This window comes from Erithacus rubecula (genome assembly GCF_903797595.1).
Source record: "Erithacus rubecula genome assembly, chromosome: 13".
In the NCBI taxonomy this organism is placed as follows: domain Eukaryota; kingdom Metazoa; phylum Chordata; class Aves; order Passeriformes; family Muscicapidae; genus Erithacus; species Erithacus rubecula.
The window spans coordinates 17,265,111-17,289,276 of NC_136665.1; the positions used below are offsets into that span (position 1 = coordinate 17,265,111).

Here is a 24,166-nt window from a genome sequence, read left to right on the forward strand (position 1 = left end):
GTGCTCTCCTCTCCGTGTTTGTAACTCTGGCCCTTTTCTCCGTGTTTATAACTGTGCCGCGCCTCTCCCTGTTTGTAACTCTGCCCCTCTTCTCCGTGTTTATAACTCCGCTCCTCTCCGTGTTTGTAACTCTGTCCCTCCTCTCCCTGTTTGTAACTCTGCTCCTCTTCTCCGTGTTTATAACTCCACTCCTCTGTGTGAAACATGCGGCGATTGAAGCATCCGCTATAAATTCTCGCTGCCCGTAAATTCGGTGAAGTTTCCTGGTGTTTGCACGGGTTGTTGGAAAGCGGGTGGTTGACAGTCAGTAGGGGTGGGCAGTGTGACTGTGTAAAGCTGGGCCGTGGAGGGTGAAAATCAATCTGTCATCTGGACAAATGGCATAAAGCATCTTGCACAGACTGAGCATATTTAATTTCAGCAGCTGCTTTTCATAAAGAAGTGTGGAAATGGAAACCGAGTGTGTTGGGGAGATGGTTTGTTTCTTTTCTGTGAAAGCACTGGTTAATCCAGTACTAATTCCAGTGAAGCAATGTGCTTTTCTCCTCTGTTTACACCCATCTGTCTTTTCCCTTGCTGCAGATAAGGTAGAAGATGAGTAAACAGAATAGTTACCCCACGAGCACTGGCAGAGGAGGAATTCCCAATTACATAAAACTCTTTAAGCTGCTGGATTAATGCAAATCTTGACAGGATGAACAGGGGACGGATCCTGATGGACCAAAACAAATGCAGTGCGAAGGAGAAAAAGAAGATCCAAGAGCAGAAAAGTTGGTTTAAAAGCTGCAGTATATTAAATATATTACCTAACATACAATTATTCCATTTATTTCTGTGTTTGGCCCATGAGAGGTATTCTGGTTCTAGATTTTTCTCTGCATTTTAAAATACTGCTGACTGTCTTCCTCTTACTGCCCCGTCTGAATTGCATTCAAATATTTTTACTGGAGGGAAAAAGCATAATTCTGTAACCTCTCCTAATAAAGTTTTCTTAAAAAAAACAAAAGTACATAAACAATACTCCAGGCTGGAAATTTACTGAATATGACATCTTTTGAGAAAATTTCTTTACTCTTGCAAACTGAGCCAGCAATTCAAGTACTGCACAACAATTAAATAATTTGCTTCATAATAGATAGTTCTCCCTACTGATTTGAAATTGATGGATGGTTTTAATATTCAGCCTAAACTTCCTCGTGTCCCAGTTTTACATGTGCAGAAATTGAAAATGCATGGCATATAAAAAGCTTTTTTTTCATTTTAAGAAGTTAATAATATCTAATTTCAGATGCTGATTTGTTTTGGACCAAGGCCTCAGTCATGTCCTCAGAAACTTTTGATGCATTTCCAGAGAACTTCAGCACTAATTAACTTTTGGACCTTACAAAGTAATCTGTAATAATTCTATTGGACAGGAAGCTGGATTATGAATCAGTAGGCACCATTTTCTCTGGGTAAGTTCAGATTTGCAGGACAAGCCTATGAAAGATAAAGAAGTTTCATTTAAGAATTTATTCTTGTCTAACTGTTACTTTCCAAGACTGCCTCAGAATTACTTTTTTAGAGCCTAAGAACTCCCAGCCTTTTCTTTCTTTCTTTTTTTTTTTTTTTTTTTTTTTGTGCTAATACTTTCCTTGTAAAACAACTATTTATATATTGATTTTAGTGAAGAAAGTGGTGCATCAACCATTCTGCTTTTCCATCCAAGCAGAGGATGAAGTAGCATCTCTAAGCAATGTATATTGCTTTCTTCTGTAAAATGCATACTGAATTTTTTAGAACTTTTATGAAAAAGTTTTATCTGGAAATGTACAAAAGACTACATCTTTTAGTGCATCTTTCTGATGAAGGGAATTTGGCTGGTATATATTTAATGGAGCACAGAAGAATTAAAATGCATTATCTACAATGTTTTGGGCAAGTAATTAGGACAACTTGCTGCTTGCTTGAGAAATAGAAACATGAAGCTTTGAAACTGATAAGCATAATTTGCTCTACATCTCTAATAATAACAAGTAAATTTGACAACCTTGGAAATGGTAATCCAAACCTAAATTACTAAAAGGGCTTAATTGACACGTCTAGAGAAGAAAGTGATTGTATTGATGATACAAAAATCACACATTTGAACAGCTGGAGGATTTCAGCAGGTTGCCACTGGTACTCTTTTTCATTATAGAGTAAAAAAGTATGAAGTTTGGTAGGGTTTTATTATAGTGCATACGTTCTTGGGAAAGAGCATATGTTTATGCATTGTGGCTTTTCTGCAGTTTCTCATTTAGTATTGCTGTTTTCTCTTAGCATGAAGTCATTTACATTTTCACATCTGGCCACAATCCGAGTTGGATGAAACTCTTGAAACAGTAGTTGTTCATTGCATTTGGGCTGATGCTAAGGCAAAGTACATTTTGAGATCCCACTGGTGAAGGCATGTGGTGTGAGCAGTATAAAATGGACAAACTGTAGAGTTCCACTGCCAAGGGAATGCCAGTGTCGCTGCAGTGGCTCTATGAAGGACACATGAGGCTCCTCCAATATTAAACTTGCGAGGCTCCACTTTCCCTTCTCTCACCTTTCCAACCTTGGTGTCTCCATTCTTTGCACAGCTTGTATTCCAGCTCCACGGGCCAGCAAGATTCCTTGTATTTCTGTCATTCTGTACATTTCAAGATCATGACCCCAAGGAGGAAATTTCACTTCTGTGAAATTCGATGTTGTGATTTCTGCGGACGTTCCGCAGCAGACTGGCTACGATGGGTCACACGGGGACAAAGCCACCCACAGGTGAGTGAGCTCCTTGTTCCTCCGCAGTTTTACAAGTATCGCACTCGATCGTTTCCCTGCCCTCGGTGCAGATGGAATGAGGAGCGCGTACAGGTGATAACCTGGGGCTGCAGGGCGGAGGGCGGTCGGTTCCGCTGTCAGCACAGGCAGAGCAACCGCGCTGTCGAGACCCACCTCGCTGTACCCACCGGCGCTTTGCAGCACTGCCCACCCCTGAAACCACAGCTCCCTCCGAGCCTGCTCGCCCCCATCCCGAGCCCCATCCCGATCCCCGCCGTGCCGGGCGCTGCCGGGCCCGGCCCTACTCGCGGCAGTGCGGTGGGCGCGGCCCGGCCCGCCCCGCCCCGCTCGGGCCGGGCTGTGCGGCCACGTCCCCGCTCGGGCCGGGCTGCGGCGATGCGGCCGGCGGGACGCGGCCGTGCGGCGCTGCTGGCCCGGCCGTGCCGCGGGGCGCTCCCGGCCATGCGGCCGTGCTGACCCGGCCATGCGGCGGCCCTGCAAGGTGGCGGCGGCGCTGCTGTGCCTGGCAGTGCTGCTGCTGCTCTATCTGCTGGCGGGCAGCGCGGCCCCGCCGCCCGCGCCCTCCGCGCCCGCCCGCCGCCCGCCGCGCCTCGGCCGGAGCCCCCCGAGGAGGAGCCCCGCGGGCGGCAGCAGCGCCAGCGCCAGGTAACGGGGGCGGCTGCACCGCCCGGCTCTGCCCCCGGGGATCCCGTGTGCCCGGCCCGGCTCTGCCCCCGGGGATCCCGTGTGCCCGGCCCGGCTCCTGCCCCCGGGGATGCCGTATGCCCGGCCCGGCTCTGCCCCCGGGGATCCCGTGTGCCCGGCCCGGCTCTGCCCCCGGGGATCCCGTGTGCCCGGCCCGGCTCTGCCCCCGGGGATCCCCTGTGCCCGGCCCGGCTCTGCCCTCGGGGGTCCCTTTGGTGCCGGTGTGCCCGGCTCTGCCCTCCGGGGTCGCTTTGGTGCCGGTGTGCCCGGCTCTGCCCTCGGGGGTCCCTTTGGTGCCGATGTGCCCGGCTCTGCCCTCGGGGGTCGCTTTGGTGCCGGTGTGCCCGGCTCTGCCCTCGGGGGTCCCTTTGGTGCCGGTGTGCCCGGCTCTGCCCTCGGGGGTCGCTTTGGTGCCGGTGTGCCCGGCGCTGCTCTCTCCAGATGTTCTTCCCCCGCTCTTGGGCGATGGTGAAAGACCCCAGTGCAAACTGCTGAGCTCCGCAAGTACAAACTTTTCCCTGCGTGTTTCCTCTGGCAGCGTAGTTGGCAGAGATGCCAGGAAAGGTTTTCGCTGTGCCCGGGCGGGGGGGTTCCCTCCTCTGCGGGAGCAGCTGGTGAAATAGCGAGTTTTCCGTGATTTCTGGCCTTGTTTGCGGGGCTGACGTGGGCAGTGTGGTGCTGGCTGGAATGCGGGGCTGCTGTCACCTCGGGAGCTGCGCTTTGCGGATTTCCAGGGAAAAGCGAGGGCGGCTCGTCAATTGCCGTGGGGTGACCCTGGATTCCGGACTGCAGAGGCACTGGCAGATTTTAAGCTTTGGAGCTTTTTTTTTGTTTTGAATGTTTTTTTATATGTAGATTCATTTAGCAGAACTTTAAAGGTGTTTTAAGTCTTGGTGTTTCCTCTCCCAGCGCCTTACAGGCAGGGTATTTTTTAAAAAACTAATTAGTTGAGAAAGGGCAGCTTTCAGTGGGTGGAGGGCTTGTTTTCCCCTCTGCATTCCAATTATATTATGGTCAGTGTGACCTCATATATCTAATTAACTTGGTATGTCTTTGTGTCTCTGATTCATGATTTCACAGAGATGTTCTGAATGAAAAACTATTCCTGTTTTTTGAGCTCTTATTCCTTAACTTATTAAAGCAGTTGGTTTCTCCCCAGCATTGTTACCCCACTGAATGCAGGAGATGTTTTCTGGGGCTGAGAGTGGGCCATGGACAGAATTCAAATGCTGGTATTAAAGCAGGATTATTTCCACTAGCAACTGTACCTCCTGAAGTCATTTTTCTTTAAGGCATATCTCTGTGATTATCATGGAAATCAAGAAGAACACTGAAGGAGGGAGCTCGGAAAGTATGGAGCTGCCAGCGAGTGTAAACAACCATTCCACTTAATGAGCTTTTCAGTGGCATCTTCATGTTTCACAATTTGACATTATCTAACTTCTTGATTATTTGTTGACTTTGCAAGTCCTTTTTACAAGGTCTGCAACACAACAGCAAGAAAAAAAGGAGGGATTTGGTATTCAAAGTGTGGATTTTCTTCAGAATTTTGCTTGTGGGGCTAGGTGGTTGTTTTTTCCCTTGTCATCCTGCACCACTGGCCCCAGCAGGAGTTTGTATGACTGAGAAGCACAGTTCTGTGGGTCCTGTTCAGCCATTTACTGAAAGATTCTGTGTTATGTTAGTCACAACTAAAATTTATTCAGGTGAGGGTATCTGTAAAAAAATAATTTTTGTTGGGAGGCTGTGATATAAGTGGTTCACGTGGAGGTGATGCTTGCCTGGTTGGAAAGGCATCAGGGATCTGCTGGGCTTAAAGAGCCTGATTCAAGCTAAACTGAAAGCAGTGAAAGGAGCTTAAATTTGGATTGTAAGAAATGGGCCATTATTATCATTTTAGTTCCTCCTTATGAGCAAAGGCATTTTTTATTTCGTGTGAGAGATTTTACTTTTATTTCATGTGAGAGATCCAACCTTATCTAAGTGATTCATTCAGGATAATAACAAATCTGATTGGGACTGTGTAAGAAATTGTGAGGTGATCACAGTGTATATGCTTATATGAGACTGCAGAATTGATTAACAGAACTTTAGTGAAGTTGTCTCTGTGTGAATGTAAAACATTTAAATTCAGTTTTGTCAAGTTGTTTTGTCAGAAGATGCAAGTTTTGGGCTCAGCTCAGAAACCAAGATGTTAATTAGGATTTGTGTTGGCTTTGTGAGAAACAGCATCTTGCAGGGAAGATGAATTGTACTTTGACTGGGATTTGTAATATTGCTTTCTCTAGTCACATACTATCAGACATCAAGTTCTAAATTTTAAGAAGTCCAGAATTCTTTAAACATAAGCTATACATAAAGGTTAATGTAGGCACATGCCATTAGCTGGCTGGTGTTTCACTAATTTCATTTGTGACATTCATGTATCCTGCTTTGGTCATTAGATAATGCTGACATATCTTGGTAAGTTTCTGGTAAGCTTTGAAAACTTGATTTTTTTTTTTTGTGGGGTTTTACTGCTCATTCCTGTTAGAAGTAGCAATCTTATGCCTTTGGTAAAAATCCTATGCCTCTTTATATAAAGAATTTTAACTACTTGCCAAACCCATGTGTGCAAAGTATCAAAGGGAAGGAGGATTGTTTTACATTTACTTGCCAAACCCATGTTTGCAAAGTATCGAAAAGAAGGAGGATAATTTTACATTTGAAGGGCAGATGTGACCACACTCTCTCTTAAACCAGCATGGCAAGGCTGGGGAAATGAACCTTTGCCAGCACATTTAGTTCCCTGAAAGTAACTTTTTCAATGCTAAACATCCCTTGCATGGAAACCTGTCAAGATACTTTTCTTTCTGTGCAGCCTGTGTGCACACATGCAAGTTTGGCTTGAGTTTGCTAATAACATGTTAAACCCTAAGTATTTCATACTTGTTTCATATAGAACCCACTTTGTAAAAGGATAGAGAAACACACATTCTGGTTTTAAGTGGCTTTTTTCCATTCCTCTGAGTGGTAGGAGAAGGTTGAAACTTCAGCCATTTTTGGATTGACAGCAGGTACAGTTGGTTTTGTGCAACTGCTGCAAAGTGAGAAAGGTTGATTTAAAAACATTTGTATTTCAAAGTGTGCAAGAAAATGTGTTTCACATCTGGAGCTGTTGTTGGGATGTTGACTTGGGCAGGGGTGGCTGTCAGGGAAGGAGCCTGTTCAGTGAATCACCAGTTTTGATACTGTGCCTAAATCTACCCTTGTTTGTGCTGCAAAAGTAAATGAGATCATAATGGGAAGAAGGTTTCAAAAATTAACAACTGTATTGTGTTTTGGAAGCATCTGCATGCATTATCTTTCAGGAATAAATTTGAAGGCTTGAATAGATTAGCAGGCTCTGAAATGAGGTGGGAACACATTATTTTGAATGGATTTGGATTGATTTAGACAGGTTTTGAGTTAATTAAGTTTGAGACACTTTGGCTGTGACTAATAAGAAAATTACATGTAATCTAAACTTTAAGACCTAGGAATGCACACTGTTGTGCTGGAGCACTCAGGCTGCTCCTGCTGTGTCAGTGGCTTTCTGAAAAAAATGTATTCAGTAAATAAAACACCAGTGAGCAAATGGATGGGAATTGCTCTGTATTGTTGGAAGGTCTTTGCTGTAAACATTTTATTGTGCTTCATCTGATTGAGTTCAGTCTTCAGCCACTCCATGGGGATGTGTTCTGCAAGTATTTTGTGATGCTTTCTGGAGTGCTTAATCTTAGTTTGTGTATTTGTTCTTGTCAAACGCATGAAATGTTAGGGCCCAGGTCTCTGCATTGCTTTCAGTGTGTTTAAACATTTAATTTAGGTTATAAAACCCAACTACAGACTGCTCATAACAGACAAGTTGAACTATAAAGGAATGGATGTAAATGGTAGGAAGAATTGGTTAATGATGATAATTGCATTACTCTGTGGATCTATGGGCTTTTTAATGTCTTGGGAGTCTCTTGAGGTACAAAATTCTTAGAGCTGTAACAGCTGTTCTCATTTTACAGGTGGGACAACTTGGCTGTGTCCTGCACATCTTTAGGGGATGTGCTTTCATCCAGCTGCTGATCCTCACTGGGAACATTCTCCTTCCATTCTCCTTGCCCTGCATGAGGTGCATGCATGTGCAGGGAAGGGAAGCTGGGATATTGTTTTTTGACTTTGCCTCTTCTACACCTGCCCCTTCTCAGGCTTCTGGATAATTGTTATTTTTTAAAGGCTAAGTTAAAATTGCAGTCAAATGCATCCTGCTGGGGCACTGTTTTAATTCCCATTGCAGCTCATCTTTGTTTTCACTATCCTCTAAGTTTCTTTACGTACTTATGAAGAAGATGCAAAATGTTGTGTCCCAAAGTTCTTCTGTACCTCACTACTGCTTCTCTCACTGGTTATTGCCCTCAATGCCCCAGACTGTGACTGATGGAGTTCAAATAGCTCATTTTTCAGGGATTTTTATTCCAATTCAGGCCACACCAAGCTCTTGAACTCCTGCACTGTTGGAAATTCCTCACCTCCAAGGCTCAGCTTTCTCTTCCATGGTGTCTGTGTTGGATGTCTGTTGTTATCCCTATTCCCATTGGCTTTCCAGGCATTCTGCTTTTACCAAGGATTGCTTCTGCTGAGACTGTCTTTTGGAAGTGTTGTCTACATGTACTGGATTTTTTCACTGCAAACCAGCTGCATAATGCAGAGCTCATCGTGGCTTAAATTGCCAGGAAAGCTGAGGGCTTTGGTGTGGGGTTTTGAAATGTTGCAATCAAAGTGCAGGGTTTAGCCCCTCTCCCAGTAAATTCCATTGCCAGAAACTACATCAAAGCAGCTCCCAGCCTGTGCATGGCTTGATTTAAAGACTCAATTAAGGGGAAGCATTACACAGATAGGGAGAAGGGGGAAAAGGGGATCTGTGTGAGCAGCTAATAATTCATGTCAATAACTCAGTGATTTTTTTCCACTAATAGGTTGGAAAGTAAATACTACTTCACATAGATGTAATATTTCATTGTTGATGAAAGTGGGGGTAATTAAGACAAAAGGAGAAGATGTAAAACCCTTGATGAAACATGTTGCTTTGTATAGTAAGTGAAGTGCCAGTGCCTGGTGTTCCTTTACACAGAGGTGGGTTACTCTGAAGGGTGGAATGCTGCTGTGACACAGAGCAGCACTTCAATGTCTGGAAAAAATAATAATAGCTTAAAGCTGTCATTTTTCACTTTATTTAGAACTTCTGTTTGTAGCATTAACTCCAGTGATTAATTGTGCATGTGTAATTGTGTGTGCTGAGCAGGGATTGATGTCCAGAGCAGGCAGTGATCTGTGATTTGCCTTTTGAACTCTCCAGGAGTGATTACTGTGCCTGGGATTTAGTTGCTTGGTCAGTCCATCCCGTGTGATGGAGGCTAAGGGCCATCTGTGTTGGAATGTGGATACACCATGGTGCAACATTCCTGGAGGATGCAATTTTTACCTCCACACTAAACACAGAACCAAAGGAGTGTTTTCAAAAGGTCTTCAGCTCCCCAGGAGAAGCTGATTTTTCAGGCTAGCAGGAAGCTTCATTATGCCTCTTACTATGTTCCCTGTATTGGGATGAAATGTATTTAAAGCCCCCACAGGTGGGTGCTGAGTGAAAATCCCATAGTTTGGCCCTTAGAATATAGTCTGATTCATCTGGGATATGTGACTATATTTGTTTTCAAAAATCTCTGTTTTAGCAAAATCTCATTGATTCCATGGGGTGAAATGGAGAGCAGTCCTTTGAAACTCTGCCAGTACCTTCAGGCCAGGATTAAGGCATGCATCTTTAATAGCAAAATTAATTAACTGTTTGAACAATTTATGGATGGAATGGGGTTTTTTTAAAGTGTGGATGTCTTCTTCCAGTCTAGCTATTATGGGCTTGGAAATGAAGTTGCTGGATGCAGTTGTGTGTTCTGCATTGTGTTAGAAAGTTGGCTGGGGAGTTACAATTCTGTTTTGGCTTGGTGACCTCGGGGCTGGGGAAGGAGCTGTCATTTGCACAGAGCAAAGTGGTGTCTGGTTTGAGGTGCTGTGAAATTGCCTTCATCTGTGTCTGTAGTGCAGTGATTCTTGCAAACCCAGAAATGTAGTAATAACAGAAAATAGCCTTTTTCTTTATGCTGTAATTGTAACACTATTGATCTGCATCATGGACAGAAATTACCATGCTATTTGCTTATTCTGTAAATATCTAACCAGGAAAAAAAAACCATCCTGATCTCTGCAAAATGATGAAGGAAAAAACAACAAACCCTGATGTCTGTTAATGAGGGATTCTCTTCATGTCTACCTCAGTAATTTTTATGTGCCCATCCCTGAATTTTCAGGAAGCCTGGAGAGCAGAAGCATCCAAAGGAGCCCTCATCCTTGCAGTGCATGCACCTGGCAGTGGTGGCATGTGGGGACCGGCTGGAGGAGACTCTGATCATGCTGAAGTCAGCAGTTCTCTTCAGCAGCAGCAGGCTCTGCTTCCACATCTTTGCTGAGGATTCCCTTAAGCCTGAATTTGAGAAGAAGGTGAGTTTCTTTGTCATTTGGTAAATAAATAAAGCGATTAGTTACAAGTTGTACATCTCTGAGAAAAAATATATTGACATCAACAAGTGGCAGCTGAGCACGGTGTTTACTGCACACAGTTATGAATTCCTTATGAATGAATTTTTTTTTTTACAAAAGCTCTATAATGTGTGGTGTCTGATTTCCTCCCACCATGTCTTTCAGTTAAAGGAGTGGCCTTCCTCATATACCAAGAAGTTTGAGTCCAACATTTACCCAATAACCTTCTCAGTAGGAAATGCTCAGGAATGGAAAAAGTTATTCAAACCATGTGCTGCCCAGCGCCTGTTTCTCCCGGTAAGACACCTGGATTTCTGAGTGGGTTGCTTCAGGAAAAGCTTAATTCCACAGAAAGGAAGCTTTGCTGGTATAATATTAAAACCATTTTCAGGCTGAAACATCTGCTCAAAGATAATTTTAGTCCGTGCTTTAAGACACTGTAAAAAAACAACTCAGAAATCCAGCCTGGCTTTTTCCTGGCTAACAAAGGATGTGTGTTTCTGATTTGTCTCCAGTTCCATGAGCCTCTTGGGCTCTCCAGACTCCAGAGAGAGTCTTGAGAGTTCTCTCAGGGCAGATCTTTTGGGTAGATGCTGTGTGCCTTCAGTAAATAACATTCTTTGCAACATGCCCCCTTTACCCACCATCTTCCTTTCTGTATGTTAGCCCTTAAACTGATGCTCTCAGCATTCCCTTTTCCTTGAGTTTTACTTCTTTTTTCCAAGACTGTCAGAATTGCCCTTAAGGTACTAATTCCCAGTGTGTTTGAAGTTGGATTTCATGCAGGAGCTTGGTGTATCTGGACTTCTCAAATTCACTGAAAAGTTGTATTATACTCAGTGAGTATACAACAATAACTTGGAGAGAAGGGAAGTGTTGATAGCAGTTTTGCTTATCAGAAGTTGAAAGAATTTTTGCATAAAGCAATTTCTGTGGAACTGAGAACATCTATCAAAAATATCTCATGGGCTGCTATTGATTGGGGTGACTCCAGTGAAGTGACAAGCTGTTCACATGATCCAGATTTCTTCATCACTGTCTTAGGAGAAGTGGGGGGGACACAAAGAAATCTTTCCCCTTTCAGATGGAAGCAATCAGGAGACAGCTGCATGTCCAGATATGTAGCCTGTGACTACATATGTGAGAAAATATGTGCTGTCAGCAGTTCTGCTGGTCTGCCATTTAGGGGTGGGCTATCAACAGCACAAAGGCCAGATGGGCTGGAAGAAACTCCAACTGCAGCAGGGATCCTTTCTCCCCTGAGTAAATATTTGTAGCACCTGGAAAATAATCCTGAAGCCTTAGCTTGTTCCATACAGTGTCATGGTGTCCTGGGTGAACTGAAATCTCTGTTCTTCTGTGATACTTTCTGCCATTTTGAGAGACTAACTAGGAATTACTTAACTTTTATTTCTCTTCGCTGTTTTGATGACAGAAAAGAGTTATACATTCATGCTGATTCTTTCAGGCTGGGCAGTGCTTTTACTGGTCCCTTTCTGTCACTCACATTGCTGAAGTTCTCCAGTTACTTCTTTTAAGGAATATTAGACTGTTGCACGCTGTGTTAGCAGAATGAGAGGCAGCTTGGACTGTAGATGTTTGTTTCTCCAGGGGCAGTTGCAAAATGCTGTGTGTGGTCAGGCTGGGGTTTATGGCTTTGTGTAGGAGGGGCTGTCCAAGAGGAGTTGCAGCTGACAGGGAGTTGATGTGGGTATAATAAACAAGCTGTAGTAAAAGCTGAGGTGGCAAATGTCCTGTGGGACCCTCAAGGTTTGGTGCTCGAGTTCACAGGCTGACACAGCCTTGGGTTGTTTATGGGTAATTCCAGCCATTATTTTGGTTTTTTTGGTATTTGATAACTGGGTTCTGATATCCCACTTAAACTGTCAGCACATAGTGGAAGCAGAGGGTTCCAAGTTTTACTGTTTAGAGAACTAGTTTGACTTTTATTTTTAATAAATAACAGCAAAATATCAGGGTTTTTTTTTTATCCTTCCCTGTTCTGAGCATTTTTCCTTGCAGCAGCATGAAATGTGCCAGGATTTAGGGAGGACCCCAGGAGAGCAGTAGTTATCAGCTGTTTAGCTCTCAGTTGTGCAAATTGTCTTGCTCCTGATAATGCTAAGCCCGAGTGGAATGTGAGTCTTTGATTCACAAGTGCCTCTCCTGCCAAAGAAATCTCCTCTGCAGCACCAGCAGGCCTGTGAAAGTGGACAGGAGGGTCTGAGGAATGTGCTCAGGGAAAATTGGGTAAAACCTTTCAGTGGTTTTACCTGGTGATGAAAGTAGAGCTGTGGGATGTGACCCTGCATTTTACAGTACTGAGCTGTTCTGTTCTGGGCAACAGGTTGAAGTGCACATTCCCAACTTGTTGACTCTACCCAGGATGCTAAAATATTAAGGAAGACTGTACAGCATCCCTGCATTTTTCAGAGACATTCTGAGACATCTGATCACATTTGCCACTTGGATGCAGGGGATGGAGATGGAGCCTCTGTGTAATAATCTCACAAGTCAATCTCTTGTTGCACTCTGCTGCAATAAAACCATCCAGGGCATTTACAGAGACACAGAGAGGAAGATGTAGATATTTTTTTAAGCATAGAATGAAACTTTAACATTAAACTAGGAGGGCAGTGCTCTCAGCAGTCCCTGGGAACTGGTTTGTGCTCCTGACATGGGTGTTAAGACAGCAGGTGAGGAGCATCCTGTGGTCCCTGGGATGTTGGTCCCTCAGGGCTGGCTGCAGCTGTCTCTGTGCTGCTCTTCTGGAGCTGCCAAAACAATCTGCTCAAGTATCCTGAAATGCTTAAGGGATTTTTGGATGATTTTTGGATGAACATTTAGAGCCCTTCTCAAAACACTTAATCTACTTAAGAGCTTTTAAGATAGATTAGCAATATCCCTGTGTTACAGCTTTCCTCTTGAGGGATGCTCAAGTATCCAGCCCAGTGGGAAATAGATGCCAGGGCCTTATCTAGACAAAAGCCTCTGCTGTAACTTGAGTTAATCTCTTACTACAATGAGGTTTAGTAACTCAACTTTGTGGTAATGTAACTCTAGCATCAAGCTTAGTGATTTGTTCCTAATTTTGGATAAAGCTGTGCTAAGGTGCCACATGAGCCCTCACAACCCTTAGGTAGCCCAGCTTCACAGTACACCAGCATGTGTTTATTCAGAAGTGTGTTATTCCTTGCTAACCTTGCTAACACAGGGAGAATCTATGGAGACAGAAGTTGTGAAATCAAATTACAGATAATTGAGTATTTAAGTGAAGTGCCAGGCTAAATATAGCCAGTTCTGTGCAGAACTTTTTGACAGATTTACCAAGAATGTTCTATATAGCTGAAAAAAAAAAAAAAATCACACTTTTAAGCTGTAAGTGCCTGCAGAGCAAGGGGAAGACAAGCAGAGGCAGTTGTGTTTCTGGCCATCCCTTTCCAAAATCCCAGGTGTGTCTGCATGGTTGGTGTGAGCTCAGACCTGCAGACACAGCCTGGCAAAGCTCCTGCTCCAGGTCACTGCGTGTCACTTTGAACCTGCACTGCAGGTTCCTGCTCTGTGAGAAACTCTGCAGCTGCACTTGGTGAAATTGAATCCCCCCCCTACCCAAAGCACAGCCAGGAGAGATGTGAGCAATTCAAACTGACATCTGCAGCTTTTCAAGGAGTCTTAGCACTCAACTTGTGAAAGTGGGAAGGGCTTAAAGGAGGTAGCACAGCTCTTTTTTTAGCCAGCTGGGTGTTACTGCAGGGTAACACTGGGATGCAGAAGAGGGGAGAATCTCTTAACCAGCAGAAAGGAGAGCATGTGAATCCTGAGAGGAGGAATACAAGGTGGGGTTGGGTGTGCTGGTGGGCACTGCACAAAGAACTGAAATACCTACTTGAATCTGTAGGAAAATTATTGCAGTCCATAGATTTCCACAGATGCAAATTATTTGTGTATTGAAAGTTGCTGAAATAATGTTTTTCTGCTGGAAGAAGCAGTGGCCAGCAGTGACCACTGTCATTTGTGCTTGGGAAGGATGAGGAAGGTCTGTAGGCCCCTGTTAAATTTCCCCCTGAACTTGTTTTTCCTGCTGGAAAATGACTCAACTTGCCCCCTTAGACAAAAATCCTACATGGTCTGCAGTGTGCTGTGGATTCACAGGCAAAGTCTAATAACTTCTGCTCTGCTTGTATTCCAGTGTTACCTCCTGTCTCAGACTAAATTTGGGGGTTATTTTTCTTTTTTAATGTCTTTTGATTTTATGTGACTTCATATAGCAGGTCCCTATGAATCAGGGCTCCTTGGTGCTGCAGAATAATTAATACACAATACCCAGGATATCCTTAAACTGAAAATCTTTCTTCCTTTCAGACTTTCTTTTTTCTATTGATTTACTCTTACAGTAGCTATATTTTTATTGGTTTGGTTTTTTAGTATTGGGTTTGAGGATACTTTATATCTGCAAATATTTACTCTGAACTCTTAGTGTATTATGGGACTATTTTTGTCATTTATTTATTGATAACTCCACGTGCTGGTTTGTGGGTTTTTTTGTGGGAAAATGCTGTATTGCTATAATCTTCCATCCATAAGAGAGATCTGCATTGTGTTGAATGTGTTGACTTAGAATTTGTTTTAAGTATAACTTCTGTTTAAAATGCAGAGACAGTTCCTTCTCCTGCTTGCCCTGTTCTGTAGGAAGAACATGTAGTTATCCTGTCAGAAATACAGGTCAGGGATTTGTTAAACTTGACTAAATGTCAGCCTGAATCCCAAAGTGTTCAGTCAGGTGAAAAAATCTCATTTAAGTCTTTACTCACGGATTTGGCATCTTAGTGGATTCCTGTTGAGCATGCTTAGAGGTGATATTTTTCACCCACTTGTTGAAAATCCTAATGTTGTTCACTCTATTTCACAGGTAATCCTCAGTCAAAATACTTCAGAATTTATGTAAAACCCAATTTCTTTGGTCGAATTTCTTGTAACCTGCATAAATAGGAGAGTTTGTCATTAATGTCATTACAGGTGGATGAGAGAGTGATTATTGTGTTCCACATGGTGAAAATCCAAAGCCTTTTGGATTTGCTTTTCAAAGAGAGAGAAGTAGATAGAGTTTTTTGCTAGACCAAAGTAAGAAAATTTCAGTCCCTCAGGAAGTTTTGGACAGTTTTAGCAAATAATGAAGGAAAGCAACAAAAATGCAGTTGGAACTGATGGTCAGCTGTAGGTAATGATCTTTATTATTTTACAAAGACTTGAAGCACCAGATCATTTGTCCCACCGTGGATATTAATGGAGGAGTGTGTAAGGATTTGGGCAGCCACAAGGGGGAACATGGGCAGCAGGAACTGCTGAAATATCCTGGCTCTAATTTGTGGTTTCCACCCTCCTGACCTGCCCAGCTTTGCTGTGGTTATTCCTCATACAGAATCTGGTAACAGAGCTCAGAATACAACCTGGTGTGCTTCACTGTGACATTTCTGTTTAACAGCCAAAATTTATTCTTCAGGGGGATGCACATATATTGGTGATCAATGGGGTTGTCTTAATTAATCTGAAACAGTTGTATACATTAATTATATATGAAGGTAAGTCTAAATATTCTGGTCTCCTGGGTTACCCTTTCTGCCTGTGGAGAACACTGTATGCTTCACCAGTTAAGATCTTGAAAAGAGCTCTGTAAATACATATTATTTACATTGCATCTCTGAACAGCTACTAAGTAGTCCTTGCAGATACTGTTGGGATCTCAGTGAATTGCTGCTTCATAAGAAGGTTAACGCAGCCCCAGTGCTTTGGTAGCTGTTTTATTGTGCAGTTCAAAAAAACCCCACAGCAAACAACAAGCCAATAATCTGATAACTGTTCCTCTGTGTAATTACATTTAGCTGATAAATCAATAACCTCTCCCAAATTACCAGTTTAAAGCAAAAGTGCTTTTGCCAATAATCTTTGTGTTTGCTGTCTCTGTGATCCGTTTCTCACCCCGCTGCGCGAACCCACAGGTGATTTTAAAGGATGTGGATTCCCTGCTTTACGTGGACACTGATGTGCTGTTCCTGAGGCCCATGGATGACATCTGGCAGCTCCTGAGGGAGTTCAACTCCACCCAGCTGGCTGCCATGGCCCCCGAGCACGAGATCCCCAAGATTGGCTGGTACAGCCGCTTTGCCCGTCACCCCTTTTACGGCTCCACCGGCCTCAACTCCGGGGTGATGCTGATGAATTTGACACGGATCCGCAGCACTCACTTCAAGGTGAGAGCAATTGCAGCTGCTGCAGCAGCTCAGGATGGCTGTTTTTCACATCTTGGGAAGCTCAATGTGAAATTGGATAAAGTTCGTAATGTAGAGGATCAGAGAAATACAGATGTATAATTGGATGCCAAAATCTATTGTGAATGTGATTATTGAAATAATGCAGCTTCCTCAAGGCTAGAGCAGTGAGAACGTGCAGCTGAAGCAGTCTGGTAGCAGTGCTAAAAATGGCTTCCCCAACTTCTTACATTTCCCTGAAAAGATACATGAAAGAACAAGCTCAAGGATCTTCAGTGCAGTCACTGTATTCTTTTTAAAGTTGGAAAGTTTGATGTGAATACTCAGAGAAATTGGTGATTTTTGCATCTGTTGTGAATAGACTTTTGCATCCTGCTGCAGATAAGTGACTGTGAACTGGTGTAAGTGAGAAGGGAACATTTTCACAACAGATCTGTGTTGTTGAACACATATTCTGTAATCACTAAAACTTTGCTTGCCCCAAGTGGTTCTTCAGGCAAGGCCAGGGGTTTCCCTCATTGTTAGAGGAACAGTTGAGGGAAAAAAAACCCAAATATTGCTCTTACTACCATAATTCCTAGGAAGGTGATCTTTACTCTGTAATTTTCCTTGCTTTTATACCTATACAAGGTTTTCACCTTGTCCCTACATTTTTCACTTTTTTTCCTCCTGTTACTTGGAATAGGAAGATTGTGAATAGCAGGAGCTGACATCAGAGCTGGGCCCATGAGACTTGTTTTCCTGTTTAGATAAACACTGTGAGTTTTGCTGTTACAGCCCTGTCCAGGTCACACATTTCCTGTCAGTTCTTCATTTTTTACCTGTGTGTCCAACATGGCTTAGCAGAACTTAAGGGATTTTTGTGTGCCCACTCTGAGCCAGGTACCACAGCACTGCTCATGATATTAACCCTCTGCTTCTGTTTTCCTGCCCTGCAGAACAGCTTGATACCAGGTGGCTTGACTTGGGAGGAAATGTTATATCCATTGTACCAAAAGTACAAAAATTACATCACATGGGGAGACCAGGATTTGCTAAATATCATTTTTTACTTTAACCCAGGTAAGGAAAGATTCTCAGTGTTGTCATTATCTGCATTGAGAAAATATCTTGAGCTTGATATTTTAACTGCTGTTTTTTATTAATAGTATGCATAAATACTCTGGTATGGAGTTATTGTGTAACTGCATCCTCAAAGGATTTCTAACCTGTGCAAGTGTTTCTGGCATTGCTGCAGGTGATGGGGCTTGGACTTGGTTCCATTGAATATGTAAATCTGCTTTCTGGAGATCTGAGAAAATAATGAGGTATAAAATTAATGATGAAGTGAAGGGGTGAAGTTCATGTCTGTGTGTGCTGCAGGGTGTCACTGGACCAGAGTGTAGCTGCAAAGATGTTTTTGTTTCAGATATTTATCTGAATGTGAAAGTGCCACACTTTCTGCAAAGCTAAGCCCCATTTTCAGCCCCAAAATTCATATGACTTAGGCAAAAAAGTAACAAAGCTAATATAGAGAGAAAGTGGACACAGCCATGGTAATATCTAAGTCATCTTCTGAGCCAAGTGGCCTGGACTCAGCAGGCACCAGGATGGTGTCATCCATGTCCTGCTGGTGAGAAATGCAGGGATTTAAACACTGGAGCACAGCACACACTTCCCAGAGAAGCTGAGAGCCTTATTTCATGCTTCCAACTAATGTTGAGTAACCATCCCTACTTCTTCTCCTGGTTTCCTGTGTGACCTTGTCACCTCAAGTGATCTTAAGAATGAATCAAATTTGGAATTATCTTTATTTATTCTGCTCCCTTTTTCTCTAAGGTGTCACAGGGTAGTAATTGGATATACCCAAATCCAGGCAAACTGCTGGAGTGAGGAGAAGCAAATCAAAAAGCAAACATCTGTTTCCTTCAGACAGATGTAACCCATCAGTGTCCCTGTATACCATGTATTATTACCCCCAGTCCTAGAGAAAAATAGAGTGGGAATTAATTTTCAAGAAGAAACGAATGTTATGGGTGTATGGTCTGCTGGAGAAACAAAGAGATGGAGTCAGATTAGCTGTGAAGTCAGACACCAGCTGTTCACTGAAGTGTGCAGGAAAAAACTAAGATTGCAAAAACACTTCAATATTGAGATGAGTAGTCTCTATCAAAGCTACATGTGGGGACTCCTCTGCACCACAGTCTGTCCTTTCCTCAGAACTGGTAAAGAATTTTTTATGAATTGCATAATACCAGACTGCTCAAGAAAAGAAATCAAAAGAACTGGATACAATTAACACAGAAAACTGGACTTTCTGGAGTCTTAAGCTGTGGGTTATTGAGGCTGCCTGGGGAGGGAATTGGCCAAGACTGCTGCAGGTGCCTTTTTATAGATGTGAGTTAAAACCACAGAGAACTCTGTTCCCCCAGCCTGAGGAGCTGCTCCCTTTGCCCATCTCCAAAGAATGCTCTCCCTTTCTGGAGAACTCTGCTGAAGACACCTTAAGGAAGGAAAAGTTCAGAAAGTTTCTCTAGCTTTTCAAGAAGCACATGGGACCAGCTGCAGGCTTCCCAAGAAGCTGGGAAAGGCCAAGGGAAGAATTCAATCTTTAGTGCTTCTGCATGCCCTGCTGGCACCAGCCATGATTCATTGTTCCCCAGGGCTGAGGCAGAAAGGTTGCAGGGACTGCAGTGATTTATGACAAGCAGATTGCAAGCACTGTGTGCACAGAGTTTTAAAAAAATCACCAGGAGGAAGGGAGTTATGAGCCCTTTTGAGAAATTAGGCTCATCTCTAAATAACCTAGACCTGTGAAATTAATGGATGATGACTCTTTGGAGAGCTGTGGATAAAATACACCACCCCTTATGCTCTGCTGTGTAACAAATTGTCATGGCCTCTATGACAGCTTCAGCAACAAACACTGGATGTACTTTGCAAGTTTTCCCATGCTGGCTCCAGGAGGAGTCTGGGTTTTTCGTAATCCTCACTGCTGTGTGTGCTTCACTCCAGAAACTCCTTCCTATGGCAGAGGGTGCTGGACAGTGCCACCTGCTGTGTGCTCTCTGGTTTGATTCTTCCACTTCAGCTTTCTAAAAGGCTCCCTTGGGTTGTGTTAAGTCCCAAATTTGGTGTTGCCCTGTCTGTTCACCTGAGGAGTGCAGTCACCCACGACAGAAGGAAGTGTCTCTGTCGGGGATACTTGCAAAAGATGTACCTGAATATTCCCCAATCATCAATCCTAGTCTGGTTAAATTTGTTGTAACTCTTGTCTGACATGTCTCTTCTCCTTCCCTGTGCCCTGCTGGCGTGGGCAGAGTGTCTGTACGTGTTCCCCTGCCAGTGGAACTACAGGCCTGACCACTGCATGTACGGCAGCAACTGCAGGGGGGCGGAGGACGAGGGCGTCTCCATCCTGCACGGAAACAGGGGCGTCTACCACGACCACAAGCAGCCCACCTTCAGAGCCCTCTACGAGGTGATCAGGGATGTAAGTGCTGTCCCCACAGAGCCCTCCTGCTCTCCCAGGCTCTGGGTTTCACAGCAGTTTCCTGCTTCATTCAGGTTGCTCTGCCAGCAGAGCTGTGTTTGTAGAAAACCCACCCAGGTGCGAATGATCGTGGTTGCTTTGGCCAGTCGTGCATTTGAGGTGGTTTAAAGATTTCTCTTTCATATTATAGTAATCAAAAAGACTGATAAATTGCTTTTCTGTAAATACTGAAGGCAGAAAAATGATGCTGGAGTGGAGTTTCTCCTGCTGGTCCATAAATTCCCAGGGAAAGCTTGTCCTCCCTGAGCACTCAAGCCTCCAGGCACATGGAGGGCAGAAGGTTGTTCACTGGCACAGGTGCCTGTGTCCACTTGGGATGTTGTGTGTGTACAGCTCTGCTTGCCAAAACTCCTGTTTCCTTACAGTATCCTTACATTAATAAATTCCTGTCAATGCACACTCTCAGGCAGGCAGGGTGTGAAGTGGTGGGGTTGGTGACACTCAGCAGGTGAGGGGCAAGGCATTCCCTACCTGTGGAAGGATTTCTCTTACAGGAATTTATAAAATGCCCTTTCACAACTAGTGAAAACTAATTTTTTTTTGTCTTTCTTTTCCTTAGTTTCCATTTGAAGACAATCTCTTCCAGTCCTTGTACTACCCTCTGCAGTCGAAGTTTCTGGATACAGTGCACACTTTATGTGGGAGAATTCCACAAGTATTTTTGAAGCAAATTGAGAAAACTATGAAGAAGGTGTATGAAAATCGTGTCATTGTGTACTTGGGGGCCAACCACAGATACTAACTGTAGCTCTCTTCTTACTTTTAAGTTTTATACTTCATTTCATGAAGGATGTAAATGAGGAATATGAACTCTTTTACTGAAACTCAGAATTAAAACATTTCTTTTTCTAATAACCCTTGAAATTACAAAAAGCAGGAAATCCTAGAAGCCTACTCAGATGGTTGCTGAGAACATCACGAGAATCCTTTCTTTGTGGGGTACAGTTGTGGCCTGCCTCCCCAGTCCCTTAGAGCTGAAGAATACATTCTCTGGCTTGGTAATGTGAATTGCATTAGGCACAGTCCAAGACTGTTGTCAGTGAGGAGCACAAACCCAGGTACTGTTGATCCATTTTCCACTTCAAGTGCTATTTCCTGCACAGTAACAGCAGTATTCCACTGCCAGACAGTTTTCCATCCCTGCCTTGGGAGATGGCCAGTGCTGCCCCTGACTCCCCTCTCCTTCATGGAAATGTATTTCTGTCTGGCACTTCCATTTCTGGCATCACAGAACCACAGAATTCTGGAATGGAAGGGACCATCATGGATATCTTGCCATGGCCAAGGACACCTTCCACTGGACCAGGGTACTGCAGCCCTGTCCAGCCTGGCCTTGAGCATTTCCAGGGAGGGGGAAGTTGAGATCTTTATGCTGGGATCAAAATGAATAGCCTCAAAGTGGAAGAAGATACAAAATGGCTTTGATGTTTATTTAGAATACTTAATTTAGCTAAATTTCCCAAGTATGATGATCATCTCGTGATATGCACAAAGAGCTTATTTAAATTGCATAGCTGAAAGGTGCTTGGGACTATTCCCTGGGGAACTGGAAGTGAGGACACTCCTACAGAGCAGGGATCCAAGAGCAGACTCCCAGAGGGCATTTTCTGGGTGTGAGCCCCAGGGGTGTGTGTAGGAGTGCTTCAAGGAAGCAGCAGAGAAAATGATGTTACTTTTCAAGTCTGTTGAGCAGAAAACATCAGCCATTACTTGAAACTGCTCATTTTTGTATCTGACAGGCAAAGTAGGAGTGGGGTGAGCAGGGTGAGATAATGAAACCTTCCCCTAATGAAAGGAAAACTGGCACAGGTGGGATATCCTGTCCATGTATCATACATATGTTTGAGACAAATGCTTGGGGACTGTGGATGAGGGAAAGGATATGTGCCCAAAGTGGAAATAGGATTTCTGATGAATTGCAGTTTTGGGTGTTCTCCTCCATCGAGTCAGGACTAATGCAGGTTTCACAAGAAAACAGACTGCAGGAGTCTCTTTTTATCTCACACATTTCTCTGTCTGTGTGTGGCAGTTCCTGGGAGGAGGGAAAACATGACCTTGGTGCTATCCCAGGCTGCCAGATAAAGCCTGTGCACAGGATGGAGTTCCAGCAAGCTTTTCCCAGAGCCTGGAGTGTGGGTGTCTGTGACACAGCCCAGCAGAGAGCAGGGCTGCAGGCAGCTGAGTGGGACAGGGGCTTGGGGTAAGGGACAGCAGAACTGCCAGACCTCACAGCATGACAGGAACAGAAACCTTGTTTGCACCTCTGCTGCAGATCCCAGTTTGATTAAACAATGTGCTCTGACTGCAGCCCTTATCTCACAGTGTTAACCACCTCAGTGTCAATTGATATGTGAAGGGCAGAGGCAGTTCTACTGTTGTGACTGAAAGCCTGGGACCCAGAAACTCATTTAAACTTGAGCAGAGATGCCTTTCCAACATGCCTTAGGATTTTCTGTTTCAGCTGAGGTTTCAATTGCCAGTTTAAACAAGAGTACACTTGTACCTACTGAGAGAAGTTTGAAATGTAACCCAAATGAGCATTGAAAATTTTGGAATCAGAAGGCAGAGAAAAGAAGGTAAAGCTGCTGATTAAAAAAAAAAAAAAAAAAAAGTTTAAAATAATGCAACACAGGTAAACCTTTAGGCCAGCAATTCTAAGAGCTTGTATAAAGTATTATCTTGCTTTTTGTCTTTATTTTCAAGTATCAGGGTAAAGCTGATGCAGGTTTAACAAGGCTGGTGAAACTGCATGCTGGGCAGGATGAATTCCAGATTTCCATGGTGTCTCCAAGCCACAGAAGGCTGCAGAGCAAAGTCTTGCTGCCCAGACAGTTGCAGCCCCAGTGCTGAGGCTCTGGAGTTCTGGAGCTGTGGTTGTGTAAGCTGTGATTCAGCAGAGCCCTGCAACTACAGGCACATTCAAATGAAGGAGTGGAATTCATTCCAAACAAAGGCATTATTGCACATGAACTGATTAGAGATTAAAGCAGTGCTTTTTATGTTCACAGGAGGTGCTACATTTTCTTTAGGAAGAACTGAGTTGTGTTCTCAACAGCTATTAAATATATGAAGTATTTGCTTTAACATGAAGGCTCTTGTTAATGTAATATCAGCTGGCAGGAAGAATGGGGGAGGTTCCCCCCTGCTGGGCTTTTTCTGAGGAAAAAACCAATAATTTGAGCTCTCCAAAGTGTTCTAAAACAATTATATAACTTTGTTTTTTGTTGTTGTTAGAATTATTAATTTATATTTCACTACAGCTTCCAAAACCTTGTTATATTTTAGTTTTAACAGTAGTTGATTGTAATATTCATCTTACTTAGAAACCAGTTTTAATTCATTTTGTATTTCATACTTGTGGTTAATTCTATGTTAATTAGCCTTCATTTATCTTAATAATGGGATGTGTAAATACTTTCAAAGACTTATGTCCTCATTTCCCCTTCCTCTCCCGTGTTTTAGTTATTTCCAGTGGTATAATGGATAGAGCTCACCAGCATTTTGCTTACAGGGGAAACTGGAAACTGCTCAGTGTGTGTGTGTGCACAGCACGAGTATGTGTGTAAAAAAATGTCTGTTTTCTCTGTCACTTGTGGATTTTTCTTTGACAAGTGCACTGATTGTTACAGCTCCCAAGGAGGCTGAGCAGTGCATTTCTGGGTTGAGAATGATCCTTTGGCTTGCAATACAAATAAATGAAATTTTAAGCAAGCTCTGTGATTTGCTAGGTTTCTTTTAAATACAAGATTTTGTGCTGGTCTGGTTGGGATAGAGTTTTGCAGGTGTGATTTTACAGTGTGTGTATACAGGGTTTGACAGCAGGGAACACAGATAAATGTTCCTCTTTTACAGTTTTACTGTAGTGAAAGAGTCTGATATTGGATTTAAAGAGACAAATACATTTAACTTCCCACAAAGTGCTCGTGTGTCATGCTGCAGCTCCAGTTGTGTTACAGTGAGCATAGATCAGAACCTTCTCTCAAAGCAAACTGGAGTTGTATCTTTTACTCTTTACTGCTTCTCCACTATGTTTCACTCCTTGGAGGTAATTTAGCATTATTTCCCCTTCCTCCTTGTATACATTTTTTTGACATTTTTGTATGGCCACTGCTGTCCTTGCTTGTGACATCTCTGTGTGACAGAAGCTCCTGGGCTGTCTGCTCAGCCAAATCCTGGTGCTGACACTGTTCCCAGCTGGGTGATGTGCTGGGCTCAGCCTCAGCTCCCTGAATTCAAAATCAAATAAAACTCTAATTGACATGGAAGGGTACAGCTG

The 24,166-nt window shown here is 43.5% G+C and overlaps 1 protein-coding gene across 4 annotated transcripts; it reads left to right on the top strand.

The window, feature by feature from the left end:
- Positions 1-182: 182 nt before the first annotated feature.
- On the top strand, positions 183-23,601 carry GXYLT2 (glucoside xylosyltransferase 2). Of its 4 annotated transcripts, none has more exons than XM_079317362.1 (8): positions 183-770; positions 1,289-1,454; positions 9,864-10,053; positions 10,258-10,389; positions 16,089-16,340; positions 17,297-17,420; positions 19,658-19,830; positions 20,450-23,601. In XM_079317362.1, the coding sequence occupies exons 3-8, from the start codon at positions 9,913-9,915 to the stop codon at positions 20,630-20,632; spliced, it is 1,005 nt and encodes a 334-aa protein (XP_079173488.1). In that variant the 5' UTR covers positions 183-770; positions 1,289-1,454; positions 9,864-9,912; the 3' UTR covers positions 20,633-23,601. The 4 variants fall into 4 exon arrangements, with proteins under 4 accessions (XP_079173488.1, XP_079173489.1, XP_079173490.1 ...); XM_079317363.1 differs by having other exon boundaries at positions 231-253; XM_079317364.1 differs by lacking the exons at positions 183-770; positions 1,289-1,454 and adding an exon at positions 2,123-2,784.
- The last annotated feature ends 565 nt before the right edge of the window (positions 23,602-24,166 follow it).